This window comes from Triturus cristatus, chromosome 2_1, assembly GCF_964204655.1.
Source record: "Triturus cristatus chromosome 2_1, aTriCri1.1, whole genome shotgun sequence".
Classification (NCBI taxonomy): domain Eukaryota; kingdom Metazoa; phylum Chordata; class Amphibia; order Caudata; family Salamandridae; genus Triturus; species Triturus cristatus.
This window is the reverse complement of record NC_140581.1, coordinates 685,724,857-685,745,054: the sequence shown is the minus strand read 5'-3', so window position 1 is coordinate 685,745,054 and position 20,198 is coordinate 685,724,857. Positions and strand designations below refer to the sequence as shown.

At 44.3% G+C, this 20,198-nt stretch overlaps 1 protein-coding gene across 2 annotated transcripts in view; it reads right to left on the bottom strand.

Moving 5' to 3' along the window:
- Nucleotides 1–20,198, bottom strand: part of PGGT1B (protein geranylgeranyltransferase type I subunit beta) — a 332,915-nt gene that overhangs the window by 171,553 nt on the left and 141,164 nt on the right. For both annotated transcript variants that reach the window (XM_085632623.1, XM_085632624.1), the window contains 2 exons: nucleotides 18,268–18,335; nucleotides 17,586–17,737 (listed from right to left, as the gene is read on the bottom strand). In XM_085632623.1, coding sequence (XP_085488749.1) covers nucleotides 17,586–17,737; nucleotides 18,268–18,335 — 220 coding nt within the window. The remainder of the gene's footprint in view (nucleotides 1–17,585; nucleotides 17,738–18,267; nucleotides 18,336–20,198) is intronic.

Sequence of the window (20,198 nt, the reverse complement as noted above, 5' to 3'; positions counted from 1 at the left end):
ACTTGCCAATAATATCCGAGTGACGGAGGACATGGAGTGGTGTGTTCTTGACACACCAACCCTTGACGAATGTGTGACTACAGGGTGGTGTTCCCACGACGGTTCTGGATTCGGAGATTTCATTATGAAACTCGGATATTAAAGGCGAATATGTTACTGAGAAACAAGTAAGGTTGACTTAACCACTTTGTAACAATTGATCACATAGTGATACAGACAAACGTTACGAGGGATCTTTACCCTGAAGAAGGCCAGTGACCCAGAAAGGCAATTAAATTTGGCAGAAACATGTTGGTACATGCAGTGGGGGAGTAAGGAGTGGTAACTCCTCCTATATACATGCCTTTTGGTTTTTTAGTCCTACCAAGGTGGACCCATAATAAAGGAATTTAGGTGGTACCTCCTTGGGTAGTTTTAGCTCACCTTTTTCTGCACCAGTGATCCTCATGAGGTAAACTTTTCTTTCTTTTACTTCTCATTTTCTTTTTTTTTCCTTTACCTCTCAAAAAAAATCAGCGCTCCATCCGGTGTGTTGGTCTGCATCTGGGCGTCGTAAGCGGCCCTATGATAAAGCATGCCACTAACTAGTGGCTGAGGGCAGCATTTAAAATTCTGCTGACTTTCCTCTCTATCCCTCTTTTACAACCCCTTTCGTTGTGGTTTTCCTATCACAGAGACAAAGACAACACTACTTATATTAGGGTGTCCTCTGTTATATTTTGTATTCCTTCTCTTTTTGTGAGTTGTGTAGTCACAATTCCCACATGAAACCGCGAATAGGAGAGTCTGCGACATATTGACTCCTACCGCATGCAGATTGCTCTCCTCCATCTTCCTCCTCTGGCAGAGTCTTGCTGATAACATGGCTACTCCTAGACAGTCACTCCTGCAGTGTTTGCTTCTCTTTCCTCCCTCAGCAGGCAGGCTGGCTTCTAGATGAACAGATTCTTCCAGCAGGGGCATGATTTAGGTGATGTTCCTTCACAATTGGGAAGCTGACTCTCAGGCAGACACCCGCACTGGTTGCACAACAGTCCTCTGAGTACTCGGAGGAGCGCTCCCTTCCTTGGTCATAAGGATCTTGGAACTGGAACAAGAAGCTAGTCAGTGGGGTGCACTTTTATACAGTCAAAGTAGAAGGGAGATGCCAACCGCTGTCTGAATAGAGAACCACCCAAAACTGCTTCTAAAAGTTCAGACTTTTTTTCAAACATCACCTTCATGTAGAGTAAAGCCTTTCACAGCACAATAAGACTCCAGCTCAGAACACCTACAATAGAGGCACAAAGGTATGAGCTTTTTGCACCTGGTTGTCATCAGCCACAATGAAGAGTCATCAGGGATAAAACAAAAGGATGGATGTCCTATCTAAGGTGCCCCTTTCACCTTGACCAACAGAGGCTGCAGTCTCGCCTTCCACCCCTTTCATCAAACAAATGGCAGTGCTACAGGAAGACAAATGAACTACTCCTCTCAGCAAAAGGCCCAATCAAATTGCTTACTTCACAGACAACTTCCTCCAGCTTCAAGAATGTCAGCAACACACTTCCACTGTCTAGGAAAACAACCTCACCTCCATCTTGTGCACAAGGCCATGCCAGGGACATCCAGCCAATGGAATCAGATAGTGCATGTATGATGCAGGCCACATACATACACAGGAACATACACTTTGGATGTCGACACTAGGATCCTGATTTGCGCATAGTGGAATTGTACACAAGAGGCCCAGTAGGCCACTATGGCAGTGACACAGATGAAAAGCTGTGAAAACAACTATTAATTCCCAAACCACTGTACGCTTCCACCACCACCTTATGTACTAACCCTTTGAAAGGCAACAAGTCACGGGACAGGTCCAGAACCTCACTTATGTCAAGACACAGGCTTAGGCCCCAGCATACACACTAGATTAGCATAAGGCTAGCGGCAATATGAAACATCAGGATACCAAATACACCCAGCTGGGCACTCAGGGCAGGGGGGGATGACTCTGCACCATGCAAGGGATATTCCCATCCTAATAGTTTGTCTCCAGAACTAGTGGCACTTGCTCACCACCTCCCTATTTGGGCCGGTATTACTTCCTAGGCACCTGGGGTCCCCGCGGACAACTATGGATTGCTCCTGGTTGTGGGTGCCTTTTGGTAGGGTTTCCCAGACTTCTCATCCACAACTTGCAAGTGGTGGAAGGACGTGAGTGCTTATGAGTGCAGGCAGGCAAAGTGGTCCTCCTTGAGGACCTTAGTGTTCTTGTGTTGGAAGATATCAGGTCAGGAAACTACCAAGGGCTAGACAGTAGAGCAGATTCAAAGTAACTGAAGTGCAAAGGAGGGGGTAAAAAGCACCAGAATCTATCGGGAGGTAACAAACATGTGAGAGCTAGAAGGTGTCATAAAACTACCCCTGCTGACAGGAGCATACCACCAGGAGCAATAAAAGAAGAAAACACTATTACAATTGTTCCAACGGAGTAGGAGTTCTCTTAAAATGCATCTGGCCTTGACAGAACTGCAGTGAATGCTCAGAGGCACATAATGTGTCACTTGCTCCCAAGCGGAAACTCAAGTACACCCACGGGAAGCTTGTGGACCTGGAAAAATGGGCATTGTTTAGCCCAATCTTCCTCTGAATAAAAGTACTAAAATCTTAACAAAAAATTTGGACAACAGGTTAGACCAGTGGGTCTTAAAATTTTGATTTCTGTGGACTACTACTTAATCATCATTGGAATCTACAGGTCCAATTAATTATTATTGGAATCCAGGGACTCTCACTGAGTCATTAGTAGAATCTGAGGGCCCTGGCAATTTTGATGATTAGAACCGCAAAACCATACAGAAATAAGCATTCATCAAACAAGTACACAAGTGATAAAATATGTAATGTAATTCACAAATACTTAAAAATAAAAGTTAATGGAAGGTTGGAGCTTGTCTAAATTCAATTGAGGCCACCTATTGTCTATACCATATTCGGTTCGATGCACTTACACTGCTCGCACGAATAAATCGGAGGATATCCCCTTAATTTTGAGCCTCAAATTCCTTCACTTTTAATCGAACGTTTAAACATTTTACATTTTGCTCCTTTATTTATACACACTTTAATAATCTGTTAATATCTAAACCCAATGATTAGGAATCGCGTACTCCCATGGTTCCCCAGACCGCTGGCCGAGTGAGCACCGCTGGGGGAGTGCGACCAACGGGGTTCGGTTAGCACAGGTAGGAGTGAGAAATCACAAGGGCAGACCACCTCATAGAGAAAGCTAAAAGGAAGGGGTTCCCAATGGTGTTGATAGCTCTAAATGCAGAGAAGTCAGCTGGCCCTATCTTGGTACTATCCTTCGAGAGATAGGACTGGGACCTAGGATGATGGGCTGGGTACTGGTCACCTATGTGGGTAAAACGATAAGGTGCATGTTAACAGGAGTAGAAACCCATCCCTTAGTGTAGGAATGCCGGCTGTATCCCCCTGTTCCCTTAGGCAGCAAAACTGTTGGTTATATTGATTAGGAACCTCCCATATACAAGGAGGTTTCAATTTGGTGTAGTAACAAACAAACTGTGTCTTTCTTTTCACTCACAATAACAGAGCCAGAGGAATTGATGGTTTTACTATTCGACCAGGATTTTGAACAGGTACACATCAGAGATCTGAAAAGCATTTATCCCATAGGGAAAGGTTGATCAAGGGAACGGTTAATCACCTTTGTCAAAGCTGCCCCATGACTTGGCCACCGGTGAAACCAAGATCATTGAGGCTCAACCTGAGAAGCAAATTGGAGGGCTGGTCGGTAGCTGATTGGCCAAACTTAGATTACCAAATTTTAGCAGACCTGAGGCATTGGCATGGATATTTATCCTTTAAAGGATGCATCCATGTTGTGAAAATAAATGTCTTGCCCTGTCCATTATACCTCTTCCAAATATTGCCAATAGATACACCCCAATCAGAGCTAGCTGATCTCCGGTGCAAACTGATTATATTTGCATGGTCAGGTGAATACAAAGCGTTTGATGCCTTCCAGGGGTGGCTTGGCATGACAAGGTAAACTTAAGTATTGTCAGGTTGTGCATCTCCAAGTAACTGCAGGATGGTCAGCTAGTGACAAAGATGAAAGATAGCTGTGGGGGTCGTGTTATAGTGGGCGGTCAGTTGTGGGCGCTGGTGTGATTGGATAAAGGTCACAAACCACGCAAATGCTTCCTTAACAACTCCAGTCAAAACAGACTTGTAGATATAGGAGAACAGTAATCAATATTCTTTCTGTGGGCGAAGAAGGAGTATATGTGTGTAGGAAGGGGGGCTGGCGACTTAAAAAAGTTGGAGAATAGTCGCTGGAGGCATCACAGGCTCGCCTTGGTGAGATAAAGACTGTACAAACTAAGACCGAGTACACCCATATCTTACATAAGGACACTAGTATTCAATTTTAACATGAATTAGTAAGTACTTTTCTTCTTCAAAGTAAAGCACTAGGTTGTACAATCAATTATTGTGCTGCTAAGTGATTTTTGAGTTCTGTGATCGGACACCCTTACTCTACCTCTTGAGAAGCCTGTGACTGCTTGCCATTGGTGCCCCTGAGATTTCTTCCATCAGGGCCAGATTAAATTCTTTGTGGAATGCAAGGCAGAATTTGGAGAACAGAACACAGGGGACTACACTATTTACAATCACAACTCTGGGTACTGCATCCAACCACCCCCTGATCAAATATGAAACATACAGTAGAAAATAGAAGGGCTTATATCAAACATATACAAAATGCTCCTTCATAGTCAGCAGATGCACACATGCCCATTCTAAAGCCTACCAAAAAAGGGAAACTGCCTAAAAATTAATTTATCAGTGGTATATGACTGCAACGCCTATATAGAATCTTCCCAGTGGTTTCTGCTAAGTGCTGGAGATGTGGCGCTTGGATGGGCATCTACCTTCATATCTGGTGGAAGTGTGCACACTTAAAGGAGGTACTGGGGCACATTAATAAGGTTTCTGGAATCCAGATAATGGAGGACCCAGACTTGAACCTGTTGGGAGCCATATCACCTCAGCTGGAAGGCATGAGCAGGACTGCTGGGGCAACACTTCTACGCCAAGGCTCCTCCCTCTGGCTATACTATGGCCAAATGAGATGGTTTGTACAAAATGGGTGAGGGTCTGACTATCATTTACCACTCCGCTCTCACTTGTACAGCTTTATACGCTCCAGATTTCCCCTTGAGAAAAGGCGTGCTACTTACTATTAAGCCACATTTTGTCTCCTTCTTTGGTGCTCTCATTTACCAACAACCCACCTGGCCACTTTTCAGGAGATTTTAATCATCATGTTAGAACCCCAATAACCGTGCTTCAGAAGCCTTCAAAGATATTTTCTGAACTCTGGACCTAGCCTATAAGGTCTTACATCCCACCTATTATCAGGGACACGCTAGGACATTTTTCTCTGATCTTTCTAGTTTACAAACTCAGGTTACATATTCCCTTTTGTGAACAGATCCCTCTTCTATTCCTTTCTTTCTCAGCTTTTTCAAATGCCACCAGAGTAACCGCACATCATCACTGGTCTAAGATCAGAAACTCTAAACTTCCTACAGCCCTTAAAGACTACCTCCTCCCCCTCAAGAACAATAGATTTTCTGCTTGCAGTGTTTTGAATGACTGAGTGTCCATGCTTTTGGCACTATTGCCCCTTTCCAATCATTTTGCTCACATGGTCTCACTCTCTCTGCCTCCTTATATGTCCATAAGAATAATAGGAGGTCCATGTCGCCCAAATGCATTTCTAGTAGTGCTTGATGGCCTTTATATAAGTAACATTGGTTGGACGGTTTAATAAATAATTGTCTACATAACACGGAAGCTTTTTTACAGTACCTTTCATCCGTCAAACGCAACTGTTAAAAGCTTCAATGCTTTGTAGACAATTGATTATTAAACCTTCCAACCAATGTTACTTATATAAAGGCCATTAAGCACTACTAGAAATGTATTCGGGCCACTTGGAGATCCTATTATTATTATGAAATACCCAATGCCGCCAATTGTCCCTTGGAAATAATTTCTAAGGAGCATTTCTACTGCGTCCTTTTTCCGGGATATATATATATATTTTTTTTTTTAAATAGGCATTACGAGAAAATACCATTTGAGGTGGGGTCCATGAGTTCTTTCACCAGGGTGCCTCAGGACTTGGCTAAAGTGGCCCATGATGAGAGAGACTCCCAAGGCGCACCATCACACTACCTCCCGTCTTGCTTCCTGATCCAGGAACCAGGTAATGCTAGAAGCAGGAGGGAAGACCAGGAGGCAGCCGACTTTCCCACCATCAGAAGGAAGGGTGCGACTGGAAGGCGTGGAGACAGCCTAATCAGCGTGGGCTTTGGGGCTTTCAAGCAGTTCCAGTAATCAATGCATAGGTGTCCCATAAGGACACCTGTTAGGAGTGCCGGCGGGGGCATTCAATATTTTGAGAAGGGAAATGAAAAGGATAAAACTAGCGGCCACATCAAATAAATCACCACAGGCTGAAAGCCTGCCATAAGAAAATGTGCATATTCAGGAACAATGCAATCTATAGTGCAGGTGGCAGCCAGTAGCATACCACTTGCCCTCCATACAACACTGCCACATGTTTGGAGAAAGCGTCATGGTGAGCTTTCTGAGCTGGTGCTTTATAAACCCAAGATCTTTTGGTGTGTCTTTTGAGTGTGACGACCCATTGAGTTTCCGTCCCTCAGTGGTTGCTAGGCACCGCTAAATCAATGGAAGAAAATTAGTTTCATTAACATGCTCACTCTTTCCTACTTTTTTTTTTTTTAACCCCTTCAGTGCCCATGACGAGCTGGACTCGTCATGGGCCGCGGTGGCGCTGTGCCCATGACGAGTCCAGCTCGTCATAGACCCCGCCCGCTAATGCAACGGCCGGCACTGGGCGGGGAAAGGGGCGGGCACTGAAGGGGTTAAAGGAAAAATATGTCAAAACCCATATGCATGGCTTTTGAATAGTGAAAGTGAAAATCTGTGCATATTTTCCCTAATATCTTGCTATGTTTTTTCCTACTGAAATGTTGATTTCCGTACCGTTTAATATAAGGTGAACACCATGTTACTAAGCCAGAAAGGCCCGAATTTTTATAATTGTATACCATCATTGTTACAGGCATATATGGATGTACTGTGGTTTTGAGGGTTAAGGTCTGAGGGCGCACAAACAATTACAGGTACAGCTGCGAGGGTATAGTCTCTTTTAAGGGTCAACGGACTTAGTCTGGCAAATTGGTGATGGGCTTGGAGCATCAACTGGTGCACCTTGTCTTACTATATGTGGAGGTCACTGAGAAGGTCCTCTTTCCACAATAACCAACGTACGTATGACAGTGCACTTATATTAGAGGGGACATAGCTATAACAAACCGATGACTAAAATAGTGGGAGAGAGGGCTTTAATGAAAGTGGATGGATGGAAGTGAAAAGGAAGTAACAGCAAGAAAGGAAGGAAGGTCAGTGGGTGAAAGGATGGGTGGAATGTAGGTCAGGTAGCATAGAATATGCAGGGTGGGGTAAGCATGGAGCGAGGAGCTGCATCAGCAGGGTTTTAAGATCAAGGAAATCAAGGGGTGAACACTCTCCACATGTGTCTTTCAATTAAGCGGTTAAGAGTATTTTTTTTGGAGGCAAGATGGCCGCTGGTGGTTTGCAGTGAGCAGTCGCATCTCACTCCTCCTCCTGATTGCAGAAGAGATGGAGTAAAAATCCTCCCAATACGGAATGAGAGTCGGGTACTGGTTAGGAGGAATAGGCTTCAAGAACACTTTGGCTACATTTAAAAAGTATGCTCTGGGCGGATTACCTTGGAAGATAGTTCGATTATTTCAGGGAAAGCCTACGACAGCTTTGGAGTGGCACAAAATGCCTCCCCGTATCATCAAGGGGAGCGATGTAAGTAAAGACAGCAAAGACAGCACGACGAAAGAACAGCCCAACCGGGACAAACATGAGTCAAAATCAACAACTGCATCGCGACCCAGCATTGCACTTACCGCAAAGAGACTAGCTGGAAAGAAGACTGGTGAGTTGCACGGTGCTGGTGAGCTGCAAGGAAATCCCGAAGGATCGGCTGTCTCTAGCGATCCTCGCGACTCGAGAAACCTGCGATCCGATAAAGCGGGGAGAAAAGAAACGCTATTAAGACAACCCTCGGTATCAGAGTTTCCCCCTAAAAGGTGCGGGTCGCTTGGATCGAGGGAACGCCGGTAAGCGCGTCAAAGAGAACGGTCCTGAGCCACAGAATCCCCGCGAAACGGAGGTCGCTAGGCAACCGGACCTAGCGTCAGTCCTGGGACTGCAGTGTACGGACGTGGGCGGTACTATCGAAGAGGAGCAGGCCGAGGTTGAATGCCTGGAAGAACCAAAGGAGAAACCCAACTCGGGCTATGAAATTCTGTCGGCGAAAGGAAATATTAATGTGAGTCAGCATGTGGAGGCTTTGGAGAATTCTATAATACATGGACATGGTGAGTTGGGGGATAAACAAAATATGAAACTGACACCCTCGGAGGCGGAAGCCGGAGGTTTGACGCTCTTTTTAAAAATAAACACTTACTTGTTATTGTTTATCTGTTTTAAACGACCTGAACTTGATCTAAAAGGACAGGCTACCACCCCACTTACAGCGGACATAGCGCTGTCTGGTGCCAGAGTCGGAGCACGTACGCCTCACCCTCGCGACACGAGGCCACGCCCCCAGCCAGGCCACGCCCTTAACCTTTCTCCCTAAATGTGCCTCCAGCACAAGTGCAGCGGACGAGCGCAGCGGGAGCACCGTTTGCGCGCCGAAGGCGCGCTTAAGGCAAGCCCGTCTGCGCCCGTCCGCGATCGCACGCGGTCTAGGGCTATACCCCATGTCCCTCGTGTGAACCATACACGGTGGAGTAAGTCAGAACTGCTAGCGCTTTGCCCTAGCACTACTGAGCTGTGCAAGCACAAACTAAAAGCAGAGGACAACATAGGTTGCGAACATTGTCACTTCTCCTATGATCCTGGTAGGAGTATGGCCACTACGGACAACACCCTAGAATGCGGACTGATTAATGTCCGCTCTTTACGCAAACACAAGCTAGATCTATACGATCTACTTACTGAAACACAATGGGACCTGACATTTCTAACCGAAACTTGGCTGGATGAGGAATCCACGCCTGACGCCCTAGAGGCACTCCCAGAGGGATATACAATATACAGACAAGACAGACCCATAGGCAGAGGAGGGGGCATTGCAAGAGTTGCACAGGAAAGTCTACGCTGCCAACTTAATCATGTGCCTATCTTGGACAGTGAGGCAGGGAGCTTCACAATAAAAGTGAACAACAACCACACACTGGAAGGAATGTTAATTTACAGACCCCCCGGCCCCTCAACTAGGTTCGAGGAGAGTCTAGCTGAATGCATTATAGAGACCTCGATATGCAAAAATAAATTCATGGTACTTGGTGACCTTAACCTCCATTTCAACAATCCATCCGACAACACCAGTAAAAACCTCTGCCAAGTATTAGAAGCTTTACAACTAAATCAAATTGTAAGCGGGCCCACCCACCAGTTAGGGAACTTACTAGATCCCATATTTGTTAACTGGGGGGGGAAGTAGAAGCGAAGACTCCCATCCCTATCCCCTGGTCGGATCATCACCTGGTACCTTTCACCATTCAAATTCCTGAAGGTAGAGCCCGACAACCCACAGCATTATACCACCTAAGGCGAAAATGGGCCTCCTTCTCCCAGTCTAAGTTCTGCGAGGAACTAACAAAAGGAGGCGACCCAGGGGGAGATGATGTAGACACAGCTAACTCCAACCTCTGCAAACGCATCAACGATGCACTAGATCTCACAGCCCCGCTATCCGAAACTAATCCCAGTGACCGTGCTCAAAAAACCGCACCCTGGTTTACTACTGAACTGCGGAATGCTAAAACCTTATTGAAGAGAGCTGAAAGGCAATGGCGTCGGGCTTTCTCCAAAGATACTAGAGAGGTCTACCTGTCAGAGAGGCGAGTCTACCATGGACTGATTAGAAAGGCGAAAACTACACACTATGAGACTAAGATCAACGAAGCAGGTAACTCGACGAAGGAGTTATTTCTACTTTACAAAACTCTCTCTAGTGGAAAATCCGCCACTGTCCCTGATGACTGTTCGCCTGAATCTTGTGACAGAATCGCAGACTTCTTTGCTGAGAAAATATCTCAAATTTACTCGGCTTTCCCAACTCAACCCACGAATGGGATAGAGTTTGTAGAAAACTCTAGGGATAGGGGAAACTCACCCACCCTTACCAACTTTGTTACCCCACCCACAGAAACTCTCCTAAAAATCTGCAGATCTGTAAAGTCAGGTTCCCCACGGGACCCTACCACTCCCAAACGCCTAAAAGACAGCCTGGGGGCCTTGGAGCCCTACATTAGGCATCTACTGGATGTGTCTTTTACGACAAAGACGGTGCCTAAAGAATGGAAAAAAGCGGTGGTCCTTCCTCTCAGGAAAAAACCTACCATCAGCTTTGATAAATTAGACAATTTGCGGCCCATCTCTCTCTTACCTTATCTGGCCAAGGTAGCAGAAAAAACGGTCAATATCCAACTTATGGATTTCATAGACAAAGCTGCCTTACTGCACGACACCCAATTTGGCTTCCGCCCCCGCCATTCTACGGAATCGGCACTACTGACGGCTGTGGAATCCCTAAGACAGCGGGTGGATGAAGGTCACACTATGGCCCTTATCCTACTGGACCTGAGTGCGGCATTCGACACTGTAGCTCACTCCACCTTGCTACAGTGTCTGAATGATGGAGGTATAACTGGAGCCGCACTCCAATGGATCCAATCCTTCCTGACGGGGAGAAGTTTCCAGGTCCGTCAAGGGGACCACTATTCCCGAGACATAGAATTGGGTCAGGGCGTTCTTCAGGGTTCGTCCCTGAGCCCAACTCTTTTTAATCTCTATGTCTCCCCAGTGGCTCCAATTGTAGTGGGACACGGACTACAAATTGTTACCTATGCCGACGACACACAGTTAGTTGTATCCCTCTCGCGTACACCCGGCCTTGCTATGGACAGTTTCAGGGCTTGCATGCAAGATCTTGCAACCTGGATGTCCACCAATTGCCTGAAATTAAATGGCAACAAGACCGAGGTGCTCGTGGTGGGAGGCAGCCCTTCTGTCTGGACGTCGGCATGGTGGCCACCTTGTCTAGGTGAGGCCCCCACACCTCGGAAAGAAGTCAGAAATCTCGGGGTCTGGCTAGATACTGACCTGTCTTTCGTACCACAGATCAACAGGGTGACGGGCATTTGCTTCAGTATTCTAAAAACTCTGCGGAAGGTCCTAATTCTCCTTCCTACGGCCGCCCGCAGAACACTGGTGCACGCCCTTGTCACCTCACGCCTAGACTTTGGCAACCTACTTTATTTGGGAGCTACCTGTAAAGCGATAAATCGACTTCAGGTGCTACAGAATGCTGCAGCCCGCCTTATCTTAAACCTCCCTAAAAGATCGAACTCCAAGGCCGCCCTCCAGTCACTCCATTGGCTGCCGGTGAGGAGCAGAGCTGAATTTAAGTCCCTCTGCACCTGCCACCGTATCCTCGCTATGAAGGCGCCAGCACCACTCCAGAACCTCATTACAAGGTATGCACCAACTCGTGCATTGCGCTCCTCGCAAGGAGGCTTGCTTAAGGTCCCTAGGGTGAAAAAGGCCCGTATGGGAGGTAGATCCTTCCGATACCTGGCGGCAAAAAGCTGGAATAATTTACCTCTCAACCTCCGACTGGACCCCTCCGAATCTAGTTTCCGGAGGAAATTAAAAACTTACCTCTTCTCAAAATAGTGGGCTCCTCCCCTACTGCTCCTTCAGAGTGCTTCAGTTCAGCGCGGGGACACGCATTCTGCGTAACCAGGCGCTCTATAAATGCCCCTTAATAATAATAAGACAACAAGGGGGCGCTGAATCTGAGGCATCCCTCGAAGAGGACACTTCAGTTCACTTGTTGGTTAGGGAGCCAGGCGGGGGGGTGCTTCACCAGATTACTTTTTCTCAGTCAATGAGGACTCGGAGCCTATAACTCAAAGCGAGGATAGTTTTGATGAGACCTCCGCCTCAGGGAGTAGTTCTGCACCCCAAAAATGTACCTTAAAGAAACGGAGATCACGTAGGAAGCCGAATTCCCTAGGAAGCCCACCTGACCCCACAAAAAAGTTATTGTGGGATTACTCAGCTACCTCACAGACATATCATGAGGCTACTAATACGGCTGCTCCACCTGTTGGGGAGGAATCACACCAATCGAAACCACAAGAAACCTCAATGGATTTACTATTTAGTACTCTTAAAAGTATGCAGAATGAGGCAAGGGCTGAGGCACGGAGGTCAAGGCAAGGGTTGAATAAAATCCATAACTCATTGAGGAAAATAAATAAACTGTATGAGGAGGTTTCGGAGAGAGTCACGCAGGTGGAAGAAAGAACAGTGAGACTTGAAGATGATTTGAGCAGTATACGGAGATTTAAGGAAGAGCAAAGTAAAGTCTCTGAGGACATACAGTGGAAGCTGGAGGACTGTGAAAATCGGCAGCGCCGCAATAACAAGACTTTTGGGGGTGGAAGAGGGGATTGAAGGCCAAGATGTCAGGATGTTTGTGGTCAACTTGTTTAAAGGCGCTTTTCCAGAGCTTTCTGCATGGCAATGGGAAACCGAAATTCAGAGAGCTCATCGGTTTCCTTTAGTGGCTAGAAAAGATCAGAATCCACGACAGGACATTAGACCTAGAGCTATACTCTTGTTTGTAGGCAATTTTTTATTAAGACAACAGATATTGGAGAAAGCGAAGCCGGATTCTAAGCGTACATTTAATGGCGTAGCTTTTTTTGCAAGGCCTGACTTTTGTCACATAACTGTAGAGCGAAGATGGAGGCTGAGGCAGTTGATAGCACCTATACAAGCCTTAGGCTCAGAAGCCTACTTACTTTATCCCGCCAAACTAAAAATAATCACTAAAGGCCAGATGAAAATGTTTTTTTCTGAAATAAAAGTCAAAGAGTATATGGTGGAGGTGTTGGGGTATAAGGATAGGGGGAGTTAGTAAAAAAAAAAAAAAGGGGGATGTAAAAAGTCAGGTTGGGAGGACATGAAAGTTGATATTTGGAGGAGGGGGCGACAACTGCATACCTAAGCGATCACACATAGGTCATGGCTGACCTATTTGCCTGTACGGGGGGGAGGGGGGTTGGGGGGGTAGGGAGGGGGTTGGAGGGGGGTTGGAAGGGGGGAGCACACGAAAAATGCAGCATACTTGGTCTTTTTCAGCACAGCATAGGTTGCTTTTTGTTCGGTTTGTTTATTTCATTAGTGGTTAAGATAAGATTAACACACAGGGTATTCTAATGACATGCAAAATTGCTTCGATCAACATCTGTGGCCTCAACGATGTCCATAAAAGATTACGAGTATCTGCCCTATTGAGAACAATGAATTTGGACTTAGTCTGTCTCCAAGAGACACATATAGAGGGGGGTAGGGGATTTCTGTTGGAGCAGCTGGGGTTCTTTTTATTGGCTAACACTAAGCAGGGGACTAAAACTAGGGGGCTTGCGGTGTTGGGTAAAAACAGGGACATGATAATAAAGAGAAAAAGAGAAGATCAGTGGGGCAGATGGGTGATTTTGGAAATTATATTTAGAGGGGAAAGGTTCACGCTGGTCTCAGTTTATGGATCCACTGAGGATGACCCTGAGATGTTTCAATTCTTAGATACAGAACTAGCTTTGTGGCCCGAACCGATTATTTGCTGTGGTGATTTCAATATTCACTGCCAGATTGGAGCTATGGGTTATACTGGTAGGAAAAAGAAATCTTATAGGGCATTACAGGACTTGACAAAACATAATTCACTGACAGACCTTTGGGCCACTGCTCATCCTTTTAAAGATGGTAGCACATTTTTCTCTGCACCCCATAGTGTCTTGGTTAGATTAGATTATTTTTGGATTTCTAACTCTTTGGTTAATAGATCGCAAATAGAAAAGCATCCTCGGATTGTATCTGATCACAACCCACTGACTCCAACTGTAAAAATGGGCAACCTGCGGGAGAAGGATTCTGTTTGGACATTTGAGAGGGCCCTGCTAAAGGAGGAAGCATATATTCTCCGTATGAAATCCTGGATTAGGAATTTCTGGGAGATTAACAGGGGGACGGCAGATCCTGGAATGGAATCGGATACTTTTAAGGCAGGCATACGAGGGGAAACGCTGAGTTACTCATTTTATAAACAGAAAAAGGAGAGGGCAAGGCACAATGAAGTAATCATGGAGTTAGCTAAAGCAGAAGAAGAATTATATTTAGCGATACAGGCTCAACAGCCTGTGGAGCTGCAGAGTTTAAAAATAGTTAGTTTGAAAGCGAGAGCAGTCGAGAACATTGCTAGCAAGGCGGCAGCCAGATACCTAGCAAAGAGAGAGGAAGCCTATGAGTTGAGTGAGAGAGTGGGGCACATATTAGCTATCCGTGCTAGGCAAAAAGGCTCGGCGGCAGAGATTAAAAAGATTGCGGATGCTCAGAGTAATATGGTTACGGAGCCTGCGGGGGTTAGAGAAGTGTTCAGGCAGTTTTACGAGGACTTATATAGATTAGATAAGGATTTAGCCTCGGGGGAAATTTTGAACTATCTTAATAATATTAGGCCAACCCTTCTTCCGGATGAGGACAGAGATCTGTTAGATGTACCAATTAAACTGGAAGAAATGATGGGGGCACTAAATAGTCTTCCTGCTGGTAATGCTACGGGTCCAGACATGATCCCAGTTGAATTTTATAAAGTATTTAAAGACGAAATAGGCGCAGAATTCCTATCTATTATGCTTCAGGCACAGAAAGGGGATTCTATTCCTAATACATGGGGAGGAGCCGATATTGTTGTTATTTTGAAAAAGGGTAAAAACCCATTGGCACCATCCTCTTATAGGCCCATTACCCTAATGAACTCAGATGTCAAGGTCTACTCTAAAATACTCGCGATGAGATTGGCGGCTATAATTGAGACCTATTAGTCCTATACAACATGGCTTCATTCCGGGTAAGGGCACGACAACATATTAGGCAGATACTTACCCTCTTTGACGCCGTGGAGATCCTATGGCGGTACTTTTACTGGATGCCGAAAAGGCGTTTGATAGGGTCTCCTGGGAATTCTTATGGTCTGTCTTGAAGTGGTATGGATTTGGCGAGAAATACATCAGAGCCATTCAGACCCTATACAATAAACCTTCGGCTAGAATTAGGGTTAACAGAGGTCATTCAGCTATTGTGCAAATAGAAAGAAGGACTAGGCAGGGGTGTCCATCTTCCCCCCTTCTGTTCGCGCTGTATATGGATCCCTTTCTGCGTAGATTAGAAGATAATGCCAACATCCCACCGGTAATAATTAATAATTTGGAAATCAAGACGCAGGCATATGCGGATGACGTCGCAATTATTACAGCTAACCCCACCCTCGCTATGAGTGCAGTAGAATTGGAAGCTCAGTATTTTGGTCAGGTAGCAGGCTATAGCCTCAATAAAACAAAAACACAGATTGTAATGAATCCATATGTACTATGTGACGATAATAGGGTAGTTAATTGGGCAGTATATCTGGGAATAGAGGTATCGGCAGATCTGGAGAAAGTAGTCGAGCAGAATATAACTCCCCTAATGGTGAAAGTAAAATTAGATCTAGATAGAATGAACAACTTACATCTGTCCTTATTGGGATGTACGAATGTTATTAAAATGATTATACTCCCTAAATTTCTCTACTTATTTCGCGCAATACCACTGTTTTTTGGGGCAAAATGGTTTCAGGCTTTAGAACTACTGCTAAATAGATTTATTTGGGCCCATGGAAAGACTAGGAGGGCGTATAGATTTACGACTCTCCCAAGGGAAAGAGGAGGGTGGGGGGGCTCCTGATTTCAGGTTATATTATTTGGCTACAGCGTTGCAATACATGCAGGGATTGATTGGCGGTGGGGTACATCCTAGAATTTTTAGAACGTCAACCGAGGTGTATGCAACAGTTTTGGGGTCGGAGGCCGAGAATTGTTTTTTAAACTGCACGGATTTCTCTTATTTTAAAAGAACAAGGTTTAAGACAGTTATCGCCGCCGTTAATATCTGGACAGCTTTCCTGAAAAAATCTGGGATGGGTAGATATAATAGATATACCCGTATGTTTAAGAATAAGTCCTGGCCAGGGGATATTTTTGCAGACTCAGTCTTTGCAACTTGGGAATACAAAGGGATTAGAAGTATAGGGGACAATGTTGGTTCAGAGGGAATTGTGCAGTTTGCTGATTTAGTAACTAAATATCATATAGACAGTAGGAGTTTTTTTTTAAATATTTACAGGTGAGAAGTTTGCTAAATACTAAGCGAGGAGGGACTATAGGGTTTAAGAATAATGAAATTTTGGATATGATTGAGAAGGGGGAGACTGCAAGATACACAGTTTCTATGCATGCCTTGCAGCTGGTAAAAAAGATGATCTTGATAAATATGGCAGCAAATGGGCTACAAAGTTGGGCATTGAGACTGCTTGCTTTCAGGAATCATTGGATTTGGGGTATACAGTTCTCTGCTCGGCACCATTACAATCACAGCATTATAAAACCCTATACTGTCTGTATTATACGCCAGCTAGAATAGCACAATGGGGTGGCACTTTAGGGACACAATGCGCACGGTGCAATCAACCACAGGCGGATTTAATTAATATTTTTGCTACCTGCCCTCAACTTTCCACATTGATTAGAGAGGTGGAGGGATTTCTGATAAGGCATGTAGGAATTCGAATTACAATTACACCTACTGTGGCTCTATTGGGAATAATAACAGAGTGAGGTCACTAGTCGAGAGTTTATCTTTGTTGCTATGGCAGTATTTCGGCTTGTGATAGCAAGAGCATGGCTTGATAAATTACCTCCCACAAGGAATCAATGGTTGTCTAATCTTTTGTCAGCCTATAACTTAGAAAAAGGGATTTACGAGCGCAAAGGTCGAAAGGGGAGGCAGTTGGGTTTGAGAATTTGGGGTCCAATACGGAAATGGAAAGACCAAATGGCGTAAACATTTTGCTATGTTGTTTTGATTACCCCACCTGAAAGAAAGACTGTGGTATTATTTAAGCTATTTTTTATAATAATTTGTATTTGTCTTTTTTTTTTGGGGGGGTATTAATTGATGGATGCTATGCTATGCTGTGCTGTATTGTAATATTCGGTATGGAGTTTTTAATAAAAATATTTTTAAAAAAATAAGAGTATTTTTTTTAATTTCAAAATTGACCACTGTTAGAGCATACAAAAAACAAAAAAAAAACAGCACAGGTGCTTGGGGAACTAAACAAAAGCATAACCCAATATAAAATAGAAAATATAATGGAGTAAATTGATTAGATTGTTTAACTGGTGCCTACAGTTTAGAAAATGGAATACTGTATGCAAAAGACACAGTTGGGTAAGTGTTTTAAAGGCAGTGTGTACCTTCCGTCTTCAAGTTGCAGAGCTCGTACTCCTGCCAAACAGGCTTCTGTATTTACTCGACTTAAATCATCGCCAAGAATAAGCAATGATGATATTGCGGTGTAGGTCATTGCTATGTGTCCGCTGTCGTAAGGATGTGCTACACTTGGTCCCTGGAACAACACAGAGAAAATATGCACTTTTTATTACCTATGTGAAAATTATTCCACCATTTTCAGAAGAGGTACGCATACATACTTTACAAAAAGCATGATACTGTATTTGAAAAATTAACCAAAGCGTTAAAAAAATATTTATCTAAAAGTTGGGAGAACGCAATCACACTAGAGTAATCATATAATTATCATATATTTTATGCACAACACTCTCACTCTTACCGTACAACTGTCCACCGCCCACATTGTTAGTCTTTTGCAAACTTATGTTCCCCATCCTGGTCTCAAGCATATTTCACTCTCCTACATTCGGCTTCTCGACCTCATATAATGTTTTGTTAAAAACGCACAAACGAATGCTGTATTAAGTCATAACATTTAAGCTCTTTAACATTTGCATGATTCACATCATTTGAACGTTTCATCTCGTTATAAAATAAAAGATTTAATCAAAATGATTCACAATAATTATCTGATGATGCTTTTGCATATTTTATATTTTGTAAAGATACATGAACATTACTTACTTTAGATGGATTGAATGGTATTCCAAGGTAAGATGAGCCACGGAATCCACAGTGGCTTAAATTTGATCCTAAAATGAAATGCAATAAAAGCTTAAGTTACGCCATAAGAAGGATGCCTAAATAAAGTTGTAGTGCTGCCAAATACATTTAAAGAACTGTCAGTTATTGCTTTATTTTAGGGCTTTGAGGAGTTGCAAAAGCAACAAATACTGCATAGGCAGCCATTATTTGATAAATATATCTCTGTTTGATATCATTGTGCTAGTGGGCACAGGGACTGTAATATTGTAGAATCGAAGGAATTCACTTCAGAATCGGAAATAGTGAAATGTCTTCTTTATTGAAGTATTAGCTTAACGGACCCGCAGGGAAAGAGCTGTTGCTCTGAAGATAGGCAAGCCAGAATATACAGAGAGGAGGTATTCTAGAATACTAGAAAGTATTCTAGAATACAAAGAGAAGAGGAGAGAAAGAGGAAAGACTAAAGAGAATGTTACACCTCTTCCCCTTTACAGGAGAAACAAAAGTTACAAAATTGACATTTCAAACAAATAATATTGTTAAGCATTTACAAATTAACCAGTTTAATATACAAACTTCTATATAAACTTATGACATGATAAAATCCTTAAAGTGGGCAGGTAGCTTACAAATCCTTCTGGAAGCCAAGTTAGAAATACAACCAGAAGGACTTGTTGAAGGGGTAAGATTGACAAAATCGTCCTGAGGTATAGAAATAGACGTATTACTTTGAGAAACTAAGTTGGGAGTTTTAGAAAAAGAGGCTGGAGACTCAAATAGAATATAAGCCTCTGAATCAGAAGTAACTGCAGTTTTGAGGTAAATCTTGGCTCGTTCTTCTGAGATAGAAACAAGTCTATTTTTGCTCCACCATCTTCCATCTTGAAGAAGACAAGAACTAAGACCAACTTTAACAATCTTGAAAGGAGTGGTAAAGGAAGATTCACCTTTCCTGACGCTATAAGGTTTTTTAATTAAAACCCATGAATCAGGAATAAAATCTTTAAATTGAGAATGTTTCCGAGCATCAAAATGAAACTTTTGTTTATTTTGAGCCAAAGTGACAGTTTGGCGTAATACTTTCCTTTTTCTTTGAATTTCTGATACTGTTAGAAGAGGAGGAATACTTTTCTAACCAAGAAGGTAAGAGTAAAGTACGACATTTCCTACCCCTCAACAACTCAAAAAGGTGTGAAACCGGTTGTAGAGTGACACGAAATGCGGTATGAATTCACCTTTTCTTTAAGAAAAAGATTAACATCTAAACCAGATGAAATAGCAGTTTGAATTCCTTCCTTCAAAAAACAATTAGCCCTTTCAACAAGACCATTAGCCGCAGGACTGTATAGAGCTACTTGAATATGTTTGACATCCATAGAATTCAAAAAATCTTTCATGGCATGTGAAACAAAATGGGTCCCATTATCAGTCACCAACTCTTTTGGAGGACCTTCAAGTGAAAATACAGACTTAAGAAATTGCAACACGGTCTGTCACAGGGGGCGTGGCTTAGGCAAGATGGCCGACCGGACCTAATCCGAGTCGGCTCCCGTGCCACTCTGAACTCACCCCGGTTGCGGAGCTGTTTCAGGGACCCAGGGCGGACCTACTTGCTGCCGACCGCCCCAGCTAACGACGGGGCACACGCCGCCATGTACCTGATGGGCTCCCAGGTCCTCTGAGGTGCCCACCACCGGACGATCACGGCCGCGGCTGGCCTCCGCAAGATGGCGGCCCCCAGGGCGATAACCGCGTTGCATGCAAGCTACAGACAAGCCGGCAGGGATCGGAGCGCGGCGGGCCGCCCTGCTCCCCTCTGGGTGCCCGCGCTGTAACCCGAGTGCGGCTTGGAGCGCCGAGGCACGATCATCTGCACGCCAGGAGCTGCGATCCCACGACGGACGCCGACG